The sequence below is a fragment of the Leucopleurus acutus genome (assembly GCF_964270905.1).
Source record: "Leucopleurus acutus genome assembly, chromosome: 16".
Classification (NCBI taxonomy): domain Eukaryota; kingdom Metazoa; phylum Chordata; class Mammalia; order Artiodactyla; family Delphinidae; genus Leucopleurus; species Leucopleurus acutus.
In genome coordinates, this window is record NC_139158.1 from 37,915,396 (window position 1) to 37,927,467 (window position 12,072).

Genomic DNA, 12,072 nt, shown 5'->3' on the forward strand with positions numbered 1-12,072 from the left:
GTTACCTGATGGGCCCAATGTCATCATGTGAGTCCTTAAAAATCACAGACTCTTCCCCAGCTGTGGTCAGAGGAGCCAGGAAGAAGGCTGCAGTGTCAGAGAGCTGCACCACGTGGCTTTGAAGATGGCAGAGGAGCCAGGAGCCCAGGAACGCAGTGCCTCCAGAGGCTGCAAAAGTGAGGAGACACATTCTCCCCTGGAGCCGCCAGGAAGAGCACAACCTGCCGACACTTGACTTTAGCCCAGGAGACCCATGTCAGACACGTGACCTCCAGAACCATAGGGTAATAAATGTGTCGGTACACGACAAAGTTTGGTAACTCCTTCCAGAGGCCATGGGAAAGGAGCACACCACACTCCCCGCAGGGCTTCCTACCTGCAGGGCTCAGGCCTGCTGCCTGGAAGAAACGCCACAGGCACCCATGATCCGCTGTGTAATCTGGGTGGGGTGGGAGAGGTGGCAGCACAAACTGAAAATGCAGGGCCCCTTGTTGAAAAATTATTCCAGATCCCAAAACGGTGACAGCAGAGCAGTGAGTGGGCACGAGGCCTTCTGAGTGTGGGGCTCCAGGTGGTGGCACAGCCCACGGGCCAATGAGGCCATCCTGGCACTGTTGTGTGGTCCCCTGGACGTGGTCTCTGTGACATGGTGCTGTTTCTGTCCCCATTTGAAGGCAAGCAGGCAGAGGCACAGGGAGGGGCATCCTGGCCCCAGCGATGCCCTCCTGGCCTGGGGCGGTCTCCTGCAGCCCATAAGCCCGGGGCCCCGGAGTGCAGGGCCCTGAGCACCCAGGTGCCATCCCCTAGGGAGGATGCTGGTTCAGCTTGGCCCCTCTCTGGGGTAGAAGCGCCCCCGAGCCCTGCCGCCCCTTTCCAAGGCCCAGGGTGCCCCCGACATAGAGAACCCACAAAGCGGGGGCGCTGCTTGCCTCAGATCTTGCTCCAGTTAGGAGCTTCCTCCGGGAGGCCACCATCTGCCCATCCTCGGGGAGAGCAGCCTGACGCCGGGAGGGGGGCTGGGGCTGGGGCTGTGCCATGACCCTCTCCTTCTCCCTCCCCCAGGCTGCATCCTGCTGTGACTCGGTCTCTACTGAGTGACCCTGGGATCCGCCAGGGCAACAGCAGCCTCTTCCAGCCATAGAATAGCTGCAAGGGCTCGCTCAGGATGGGGAACCCCGGGGCCCTCAGCACCCACCTTGCCCGATGGACCCTGGCCCTCCCTACTCTTTGTCCCAACGTTCCGGGAGCCCATCTGCAGGGACCTTTGTCTCCAGCCCTCAGCACCCCAGGCTCTTTCTCCTGCCACCACCCCCTGCAGTGACTGATCCCCCTCCATCTGGCTGGGCAGGGTCCTGGTGGTCAGATCCATCAAGGGCCATCTGCACAGAGGCGGATCCTGAGAGAGCAGAGCCCTGGGGCCTGAGTTTGGTTGGGGTCTGTGAGGGCACAGGGCCAAGAAGGAGGGCAGGAGGGGTCTGGAGAGGGCCAGGTGCCCCTCCCCCTGCCCTGTGGTCACCCTCAAAGGCCTGCCAGCAGCAGGAGCATCAGCGTGCTCGCCTGGTCACTCCGAGGCCCTCACGTTCTCCCACCAAACTGTGCAGCCATGGCTGTCAGTGGGCGCGTTCCGATCCAGATGAGAGGATGCTGCAGGAGACGCAGCCAGTGTGGAGGAGGGGCAGGGGGTAGATTTAGAGCCTAGGCCTGGGATCCTGGTGTGGCAGGAGCTTGCCTTCAAGACTAGACAGGGGGGACTTCCCTGGTGGTGCAATGGTTAAGAATCTGCCTGCCAATGCAGGGGACACAAGTTCGAGCCCTGGTCCGGGAAGATCCCACATGCCGCAGAACAATTAAGCCCGTGTGCCACAACTACTGAGCCTGCGCTCTAGAGGCTGCGAGCCACAACTACTGAGCCCATGTGCCACAACTACTGAAACCCACACACCTAGAGCCTGTGCTCCGCAACAAGAGAAGCCACTGCAATGAGAAGCTCGCACACTGCAATGAAGAGTAGCCCCCGCTCGTCGCAACTAGAGAAAGCCCACACGCAGCAATGAAGACCCAACACAGCCAACAATAAATAAACTTATTAAAAAAAAAAGACTAGATGGGGGTTGAGCAGGCAGAGAATGAATTCATGTGCTGGCTTCTGCCTGGGGACCTCAGACACTCAAAAGAGCATCACTCTCACCATTAAAAGAAAACAAAAAGTCAGACAAACTGCAAGCTCACAGCTTTTCTTGAAGCCTCAGGAACTGGGGCTGCAGGGCAAACAACCAACCTGAAATCCAAGGCAAGAGAGAGACAGCACGGGGCTCGCTCTCTGGGAAGTGACAAAGAAGAACCCACGAGCCCAAGAGCTGGCTCTTTGAAAAGAAGCAAAGTGGATTAAATGTCATCCAGACTATACTAGAAAAACAGAGAGAAGACCCAAACCCCAACGCCCGGAAGGAAAGAGGGGCGTCATTGCAGACCTGCGACATGTCCAACCGATAATAAACATTGTCAATAATCCGTACCCAGAAATTTGAATTGAACTAAGTCCTTGAGAGATACAAACTACCACAAAAACACTTAAGAAGAAATAGATACACTCAGTAGTCCTATGTCTATTTTTAAAATTGAATTTCTAGCCCCCCCCTCCCAACTGCCCAAACAAAACTTCAAACCCAGGTGGTTTCACTGGTAAATCTACCAAACATTTAAGGCAGAAATAACATCAAACCTACATAATTTATTCCAGAAAATAGAAGAGGAAGAAACGCTTCCCAAATGATTTGATAAGGTCAGGACTACTCTGTCTACCAAAATTAGACAAAGACGTTATAGAAAGGAAACTACAGACCAATATCCCTTATCAACATAGATACATGAATTAAACAAAATATTAGCAAATTGAATGCAGAGAAATACAAGGGAGATAATACATCATGACCAAGAGGCGTTTTGATAAGAAAACCAAACAGAGACATTATAAGAAAAGAAAACCACAGACCAGCATCTGTCCTATAAAGAGACACCAAAATACTTAATACAATTTTAGCAAATTGAGTTCTTAAGAATATAAAAAGAATGACAGATCATGGCCAAGTACAATTCATTGCAGGAATATAAGGTTAGTTTAACATGTGAAAATCAATCAAGGTAACTCACCATATTAACAAACTAAAACAGCAAAAGTATTATCGCTTCCTTAGATGCAGAGAAAGAATTTTACAAAATTCAACACCCATTTGTGGCGAACAGAAGTTCTCAGCAAACTAATCTCAACAGTGCGATCTAGTTAAAATGCGCGGAACTGGAGAAAGCCTGAAATAGACGTACACAAGGCCAGGTGATTTGTGAGAAAGATGACAAGGTAATTCAGTGGGTAAAAGGATGTTTTTTTCAAAAATGTGTTAAAACAGCTAGACACCTTGATGGGAAAATCAGAGCCTGGGTCTGACCTAATATCATACACAACTCAGAGACTCAGAGATGTCCACAGCCAGACAGAGCATTGCTCACACCCCAGACAAACTGCAAATCAACACACTTTCTTGATCCCATTAGAGACCCGAGGTTACAGGGCAAACAGCTGACACAAAATCTGGAGGGGGCAGGGCTGAGCACTTGGTCACCTGGGACGGATTCTGCTATAGCCAGGGACAGGCGGGCCCCAGAGCCAGGTTGGTGTCCTGGGTGGGGACAGGGCAAGGCTCCCTTAGGGCACAGGAGGAGCCACTTGGGTGGCGGTGTCGGGGGAAGCAGGGGTCCAGGATGCCGTAGGGTGAGGAGGTGGGCTGGAGGCCCTGGGTGACGAGCAGGCCCAGGGGAGAGTAAGGAAGTGGGGTCGATGGACGGACAGGGACAGGGGTGCTGGGTCTGGTGGGGAGTGTCCAGCGAAGGCTGGCACTGGCCTCTCCTGTCGTCTCCCCCTCACTTCCCTCTGCGGATGGCACTCAGATCCCCAGATAATAAGGTTCCACTGATGGCAGAGTTAACTGCTCAGATAACACCCAGAGATGGACGTTATTTGACCTCACTGAGGAATCGGTTCTGCCATCGCAGGGTGGGGGGCAGGGATGTGTGGCAGGGCCCCTTCCTGGCCAGAGGGACTCGGGCACTGGGTCTGAGTCATCCACTTCCTCCCTCTGGGTTGGATGACCAGCATCCCTCCCCTGACCCTGTCCTGCTCTGTGAGGATAAGAGGCAGGGAGAGAGGGCTGGGCAAAAGCAGCTGGGCCCACCGAGGTGAGAACCCCCAGCGGGACCCCAACATCTGGGTGTCACTGTGGAGCAGGGTGGCCGAGCCTCAGATCCGGAGCACTGAGGCCCCAGACCCCCTGGCCTGGACAGAGCCCCTGATCACCAGGGGCCCCGACTCCACCTCCACCCCACACCCTGCACCCCATACCCTGCAGACCCCACACCCTGCAGACCCCGCACCCCACACACACCCCACCCCACAGAACCCAAACCCCACAGACCCCCAGCCAAGCTCCAGCTGCCCCTCCGTGCTCCTTCCAGATGCTCCATCTGCTGGTGCTGGCGCTGACCCTCCTGGTGAGCCTGGTCCATGCGACCGCTGGTGAGTCCTGACCCTGGGCCCGTTCTGTCTCTGTCCCCTCACCCCACCCCCCACAAGCCCAGGGATGGGTGGGTGGGTTCAGAGAAGCCCAGGGTGGTGCTGGCACAGGGAAGGGCTGAGCCCGATGGCTGGGTCGTGTCATGTCCTGAAGGCCCTTCCTGCCCCAGCCCCAGACCAGGCCCTGCAGCGAGCAGGCATCGTAGGGGGACGGGAGGCCCCTGGGAGCAAGTGGCCCTGGCAGGTGAGCCTGAGATTCAGCACCCAGTACTGGAAACACATCTGCGGGGGCTCCCTGATCCACCCCTGGTGGGTGCTGACCGCGGCCCACTGCGTCGGACCGTGAGTCTCCACAGGGCCTGGCGGGTAGGGGTGGGCCTGGGGCTCTACTCACGCTCCTGGGTGTGCCGGAGGTGGCTCAGCCCCTGAGTAGGTGGCCCTCTCTCTCCCCAGGCAAGTCCAAGACCCCACAGTCCTCAGGGTGCAGCTGCGGGAGCAGCACCTCTATTACCAGGACGAGCTGTTGCCCATCAGAAGGGTCATCCCCCACCCCAACTACTACATAGTTGAGAACGGGGCGGACATCGCCCTGCTGGAGCTTGGGGACCCCGTGAACATCTCCAGCCACGTCCATCCGGTCACCCTGCCCCCTGCCTCGGAGACCTTTCGCCCGGGGACTCAGTGCTGGGTGACAGGCTGGGGCAACTTGCACAGGGGACGTGAGTGTCAGGGACCGCTGGAGGGGGACTTGGGCACATCGCGGCTCCACCACCTGGGGTTTCCTCTGGGGAACAGGGTCCCAACCGGCCGGCTCAGGGCGGTGATCCCACACTCTCCTGATGCAGCATCCTTCCTCTCCTCTCACCCCCAGAACCCCTGCCACCGCCATTTCCCCTGAAGCAGGTGAAGGTCCCCGTCGTGGAAAACAGCATCTGTGACATGAAATACCACACTGGCCTGTACACAGGGAACAACATCCCGATCGTCCGGGACGACATGCTCTGTGCCGGGAATAGCAAGAGGGACTCCTGCCAGGTGGGTCTCGCGTCCCCCTGCAGCCCCCAGCCGCTCAGGCCTCACAGCCACCGCTGACCCCTCCCCTCCCCAGGGCGACTCCGGAGGGCCCCTGGTCTGCAAGGTGAATGGCACCTGGCTGCAGGCGGGTGTGGTCAGCTGGGGCGACGGCTGTGCTCAGCCCAACCGGCCAGGCATCTACACCCGCATCACGCACTACTTGGACTGGATCCACCAGTACGTCCCCGAGGAGCCCTGAGCCCGGTCCCCAGGGTTGCCACCTGGGTCAGCGGAGAAGCCAGTCCCCTCCTGTCCCCACACCGCTGCTTCCTGCTGAGGCGGCATCCTTCCCCACCTTCTCTGGCCCCCTGCCCTGAGCACCCCCTGTTGAAGCCCCTGCCCCGAGCCCAGGGAGCGGGCAGTGGGCACTAACGCTCATTAAAGATCATGAAAAGCAGATGTGGTCGTCGCTGTGTTTCTGGCTGTGGGTGTCGCTGAGGGAGAGGGAAGGGTCCAGGGCCCAGCCAGGTGCAGCCATCCTCTCTGTGGGTCCCCGGTCCCTGAGCAAATGCCTTGCTGTGGGGATGGCCCTCACCCTGCCCCTTGTGCCCGGGGCTGACTTCTCTGCACACTGGCTTGTGTCTCTTTTTGGTGAGTGGCATCGTGGTTTTGGGACAGATAAAGAAACACAGGCCATTTAGATGATTCTCGGGGCACCAGGTACCCAGCAATGGGGTCAAGGGCTGGAGCATCACCCCCCTCAGCCAGGTCCCTCCATTTCGCTTTTGCAGCCTGTCCCCTCCCCCAGCGCCACCCCACCCATCCCAAGACCAACAACCAGGACTACCCAGCCCAGGGGATGGCCCCCGGGGAGGGCTGGCAGGCAATCCCCGGCATGCGAGGCTGAGGATGGGGACTCCCCGACTCCCTCTGCCTCCAGGATGACCTGGAGGGCCTCTAGTTGGCCAGGGGCCAGGTCTTGACTGCAGGCGGTGTGGTGAACTGGATAGGGGCTGTGCTCCGCATCCTTGTTTCTACACAGAAACTAGTCAACTGTCCCATCCTCCTGCCCTCTAACCCTTGACCTATGACCCCTCTCTAGCAAGGAGATTGCAGGCCAGAGGCTGGGCCTGGGGGAAGAACCACTGCCGCAGCCCTGGGTCCGGCCCAGGTCAGCATATTCTCCCTGTGGGAACTGAGGCCAAGGTCACATGCAGGAGAGTCTGCAGACCCCATCACTCCAGGTCCAGCTGTGCCCCGCCCCGAAGCCCACACCAGGGCCGCCCACTCTGGGAAGCCCTGCAGTTCCAGGAGCCTCCACCAGAGGGAGCCCTGGTACCTCCTGTGAGGGGCTGGGCAGGTGGGGAGTGGGGGAGGGGCTGGGTGCAGCCCTGGGCCCTATGCTGGGGACTCACTGCCCACCCGTGTCAGAGCAAATAGGCCCCGGCCTCAGCCAGGTAGAGTCCTGGATGGCACCTCCCACCACCTAGCCCAGCCCAGAGGCAGCTGAAGAGCGTCAGGGGCCTGCCGTCCCAGTGTCGCTGGGCTCCTGCTTTGCTGCATGGAGAGAAGGGCTTGGACCCTAACCTGAAGCCAGCTCTGCGTTGCGCACAGCCCCCCATCGTGTTCACAGCCACGGTCTGTGAACTTGTGGAGGATCACAAGTTCTATCCTGACCCAGCCCCCTTCTGTACCTGCTCTCACGGGGAAGGGGTGAGTGGGGGTCTGTGCACTAGGGCTGCGGCCGAGAAGCCAGCAGGGCGTGGGGCGGGTGTAGGGTCAGAGCCTTCAGGTAGGGAGACAGCAGAGAGGGGGGTGGCCCCTGCAACCCCAGGTGACTGCCCAGCTGGGAAGCGCTCCCACGGGGGCCTGCCCCCTGCTCCCACAGCACCCATTCCTGCTGGAAGCCCTGGCAGAAACTTGTTCCTAATTGGATCAGTCCTTGTTTCTCCAGTGTGTGAATGATATCACATGGTTCTGGCTGCCAAGATGAGCTCTACTTTTCCAGGGAAGGAGGGCTTTCTATCTGCGATCTGCCCAAGTGGGGGGCGGGGGGAGCCTGCAGGAGGGCTTTGTGGAGCCCCGTGCCGCTGCTGGTGGTGGAGGCATCACCCAGGTTGGCCCTCACCAAGGCCATGGGCTTGCCACCTACCCACGTGAGGGGCCGATTCTGACAGTGGAAATCCAACGCATTTCTTAAATAAGTTAATATTTATTCCACTCTGCTTTGCCCCCCTCCCCTCCCCTTGGCTTGAGAAGCCGAGTTTTCTGCATCGGATTATTGCAAATGTTTAACCTGAATTTATAACAGAAACAAAATGAAACAAGGGGGCATCAGCTGAAACTCTCGGCCCAAGCCCCACGGGCAGTGAGGGTCTTATTGCATGGTCCCCACTCCCTGGTGACCAGCTGTTTCCCAGAGACCAGAGTCAAGGGCATTCTCCGGAATCCTGAGGGGGACAGAACGGTGGGCAGTGGGTATTGGAGGGGGGATGAGACAGCAATGAGCAGTGGAGACAAATGGATGAGAACTCAAACTGTGAGCAACGTGAAGCGTGACCACGGTGGCCTTGGGGATGAAGCTGGAGGGCATAAATGGCCCTAAGCATGTATAAAAATAAGCGGATGTGAGAATGGGGCTCTGCTAGGTGGCCTCTGCCTTTCTACTTCTGGTGTTCTCTGGTCCTTGTCCCTTGGACATAGCTCTCGTTATGGGACTGCTGACCAGGCTACTGGCACGGCCTGGGACCATGGCAGCAGACTCGGAAATCCCCAACTTTAACTGAGGCTTCGGGCTGTGGGCTCCCCCTGCTCCACTTCGCCCACAATTGCATCTGCCTCCTTCTCCCTGTTATGACATCCTTCCGGCACCTTTGCCTTCAGTGGGGCCGGACCCAGGGTCCATGTGTAACCCTGCCTGGGCCACCACCCTGCTGGGTGCACCCCAACCCCAGTGCCAAAGCCTGTGGGCACTGCACCCCGAGCTACATGGGCTTGTCCACACTGTCACCCAGGACTGGGGTGGACCCCTTCTTCAGTGGGCTCTCAGGGACTGTGAGGTGCAGCCCCCACCCTTCCTCTGGGGGGTCTCCCGAGGCCATTGGAGGCTCCGTCTGCTGGGGTTCGGGAGGTGCCGTGATGCCTGAGGAGGAAGGTCTGGGTTCTGGGGTGACACCATGGCCACCATCCAAGAACAGGTCCCCCCTGGGGCCCCCCACATCCAGCGGCTCAAAGGCAAAGTTCGGGATGGTCAGGTGCTCCGTGCGGCAGGGGACCTGGACCCGCCGTTCCCCCTTGGCGGCAGTGTCCAACCCTGCACTGTCTGTGGGCTCCAGGGGGTCCCTGTGGGGCACAGCCTCGCAGGATGGGGTTCTCCGCCGCAGGGTGGTGCTACCGCCCTCCGCTGCAGGGGCCCGGGCCGCACCCTCGTCCTCCGCGGGGGGCTCTATGGAGATGCAGGGGGGGCTCATCTTCTTCTTCCTGCGTGCCCCCAGGGCCAGCTCGGCCTCCAGGGCCCGGGTCTTCACCTCCCCGGCCTCTGGGCGGCTGTCCCCACAGCCCTGCTCCACGGAGGGCCGCCTCTGCTCGTCCGCCCAGCCTGGCTGGTCCAGGAAGCCCTGGGCATTGACACTGTAGAGCCTGTGCAGGTCTGGCTCACCGCCCACCACCCCACAGGCAGCAGGTGAGGCCGAGGGGCTGTGGGCAGAGCTGGTGATGTGGCTGACCTCCTCGTCAGCCGGGTCTGGGGCCTCAGCCTCCTCTGCGCCCAGGACCGGTGGCCGGCTGGAGATGTAGTTCTGTCCAAAAGTGTGCTTGCGGATGCGGATGCTGGTGGGCCGCGGGGAACAGGGTGGGGATCGCAAGGAGGGCCCCAGGGGCGCCTGCCTCACAGGGGTCTTCCCACCAGGCTCTCCCCAGCCCGGGCTGCTGTCCCTGGGACCATCGACCTGCCCTTCTAGGGACTCTGTGCAGACTACCTCCTGCAAAGACATGGAGTCATATGAGACCAGCCAGAGCCCAGGCAACAGAGACCCCACCCCCCACCACAGGCCAGGAAGACCTCGTGACCCCCAAGGCTATGGGCCAGGGTGAGATGGGGCTGCGAGACACTGGTGTGGAAGCACTGTCCCCCAGCCCTAGTGTAGGGGCCCCCACCAACGCTGGTCATGCTGGGGAGGGGCCGTGAGGAGCAGAGGGCTGGAGCCCAAGCTTCCATGGGCAGAATCTGCCATGGGCCTCTGGAGACCTGATGGGGCACAGAGCCAGGCTGCAACCACTGCCTGCCTGGCACCACCAGCTCAGCTTGACATCTCAAGGAGGGAGGAAGGGAGAGGGGCTGAAGTCTCAGGTGAGAGTGGTCTGTGGGTACATCCAGGCCCACAGGAAAGGTTGCTGGGGGGGCCTGAGGGAGGGCGAGGCTGCCACCTGAGGGGACACGGGTCCCCATGGCCAGGTGGCATCATCACAGGCTCCAGGGACACAGCGCCTACTTCCCCAATGTCCCTGTCACTCATCCTTCAAAAGGGGAGGGAACCCCCACGGAGCCCCCAGGCCTCAGCTGCGGACCGGAAGTCTCCTCTTACCTGTGTGCAGAGCAGCCGGCTGAGACTAGGGGAGCAGGCTGCACCCAGAGGAGTCAGGGCACGGTGGGTGTCGCCGCCCCTGGCCGGGGAGGACATAGCCGACGGGACCTGGAGGGATGGGCAGGACTCCACAGGCGGCAAGTGGGCGGTGACTGGGCCTGGGGCAAGAAGGTGCCTGAAATGTGCATTCGCCGCTGGCCCCACCCCTGCCCCTGCCGGCCCTGGCCGGCCCCGCCCGCCCAGGTCCTGGCTGTCTCCACATGGGGCTGTACCCGAGGTGCCCGAGGCGCCCGCGTAGGTCTCCATCTCCACCTCCTGCAGCGGGTGGGGATGAGCGGCCGCAGCGGGTGCCACGGGCCGGAACATGTAGCTGTCGTTGGGCAGTGAGAGCATCCTGGACACAGACACCTTGCGTACGACCAGCAGGTTGGGGGCGTCCGGCGAGGCACCTGGGCTCGGCAGGGCCGTGGGCCTGGGGCGGGCGGAGGGCCCCTGCGCCATCTCCAGCTCGACCTCCGCGTCCAGCTCGGCATCCTCGCGGGCCTCCTTGTTGCTCTCCTCCAGGTGCTTCATGAGCACGGCCACCACCACGTTGACCAGCACGAACTGGGCCACCAGCACGAAGGTGACGAAGTAGATGGGCGAGATGGCCGGCAGGTAGCTGAGGCAGTGCCTGTCCTCACGGGCACACTCCCGCAGCGTGTCCTGCGGGTGGAGGGCGGCGGGCAGGCTCCCACCTCCGTCTGCGGGGCCTCTCGTGGACTCCCACCGCCCCGCCCACCGCGTGGGCCGGTACCTTCATGATCCCGTTCCAGTTGTCCCCCGTGGACACGCGGAACAGTGTGAGGAAAGCCATGCCAAAGTTGGAGAAGGTGGCGTGTCTACTCAGGCCCTCGCAGGGGTTGTCCTCACTGCACTCTGCCGGGACGGACCTGGTCAGCCCGCCTGTCGGGGCCAGTCCGCACACAGGCCCTGCCCTCCCACAGGGAGAAAGGCACGCTCCTCTGGGATGCAGGGTGGTGGCACAGTTCAGGGGCCCTGGCAGGTGGATGCCTTCAGCACAGGCCCAGCTCTGCATCAGCATGCCCCCCTTCTATTCTGAGGAGTAACAGGGCTGCCCTGGGCATGAGGCGGCCCAGATCCAGGTTGTGGGGCACTAGCTGCTGGGTCTGAGGAGCCCCTCTGGGCAGACCCTTGAACCCACTGAGCCTTCATTGACACCCAAAAGGAAGGGTGCTCCCACAGGGTCTGGGCTGCCACGAAAGGTCCCCACGGACCCCTGCCCGGACTAGCCAGAGCCTCACGCCTGGGGGTCTGAGGAAATCCTTGGTGACAATTAAGGACTTGCTGCAGCATGTCCCCTGGGGACCAGGTGGAGTTCAGGTCACACCTGCGTGTGGGCACGTGCACGCACACTCATGTGCAGCTCTGTCCTCCTGGACTGGGTATGAACACATGTGCGTGTCTGTGTGCACGTCATGCGTCTGTCACAGCACTTTCGCATGTGCCAAGTCACCTCACAGTGAAGGGCTGACAGGAGCAGGGGCCAGGGCCTCAGCTTGGCCAGCACCTGGAGCCATCCGCGGGCTGTGTGCTCGCGCGTGATGCTGCGCCTTCTGGGACCCCATGTCTGGAGTGTGGGCCACGGCGCGGCTGCACTCACCGAGCCTCCCAAACAGCTCCACTCCCAGGGCAGCATAGATAAAAAACAGGAGCATGAAAAGCAGGCCGAGGTTCCCTACCTACATAGGAGAGAAGCAGAATGAGATCAGTGGGGCCTCAGTCTCACCCCACCCCCTTTACCCAAGACCCGCCCAGCAGGGCATCAAGTTCCTGGGGACTGCCTTGAGCCCTGTTCTTAATCCATCCCTCTTGGCTTCGGAGCTCCTGTGGCCCCCAGGGCTCCCTGTC

The 12,072-nt window shown here is 60.5% G+C and overlaps 2 protein-coding genes across 2 annotated transcripts in view; one reads left to right on the forward strand and one right to left on the reverse strand.

The window, feature by feature from the left end:
* Positions 1 to 4,506: 4,506 nt before the first annotated feature.
* Positions 4,507 to 5,837, forward strand: LOC309972636 (tryptase-2-like; the record flags this gene model as incomplete). The annotated part of the gene is made up of 5 exons (XM_082856419.1): positions 4,507 to 4,567; positions 4,735 to 4,906; positions 5,018 to 5,283; positions 5,436 to 5,599; positions 5,673 to 5,837. The coding sequence occupies 5 exons, from the start codon at positions 4,507 to 4,509 to the stop codon at positions 5,835 to 5,837; spliced, it is 828 nt and encodes a 275-aa protein (XP_082712545.1).
* A 2,725-nt stretch (positions 5,838 to 8,562) lies between these two features.
* CACNA1H (calcium voltage-gated channel subunit alpha1 H) overlaps positions 8,563 to 12,072 on the reverse strand; it is a gene marked incomplete at its 3' end in the record, with an annotated part of 62,564 nt that continues 59,054 nt past the window's right edge. Inside the window, exons 31-35 of the mRNA XM_082857788.1 lie at positions 11,825 to 11,903; positions 10,958 to 11,079; positions 10,434 to 10,866; positions 10,162 to 10,319; positions 8,563 to 9,558 (exon numbers count right to left, since the gene is read on the reverse strand). Coding sequence (XP_082713914.1) covers positions 8,563 to 9,558; positions 10,162 to 10,319; positions 10,434 to 10,866; positions 10,958 to 11,079; positions 11,825 to 11,903 — 1,788 coding nt within the window. The remainder of the gene's footprint in view (positions 9,559 to 10,161; positions 10,320 to 10,433; positions 10,867 to 10,957; positions 11,080 to 11,824; positions 11,904 to 12,072) is intronic.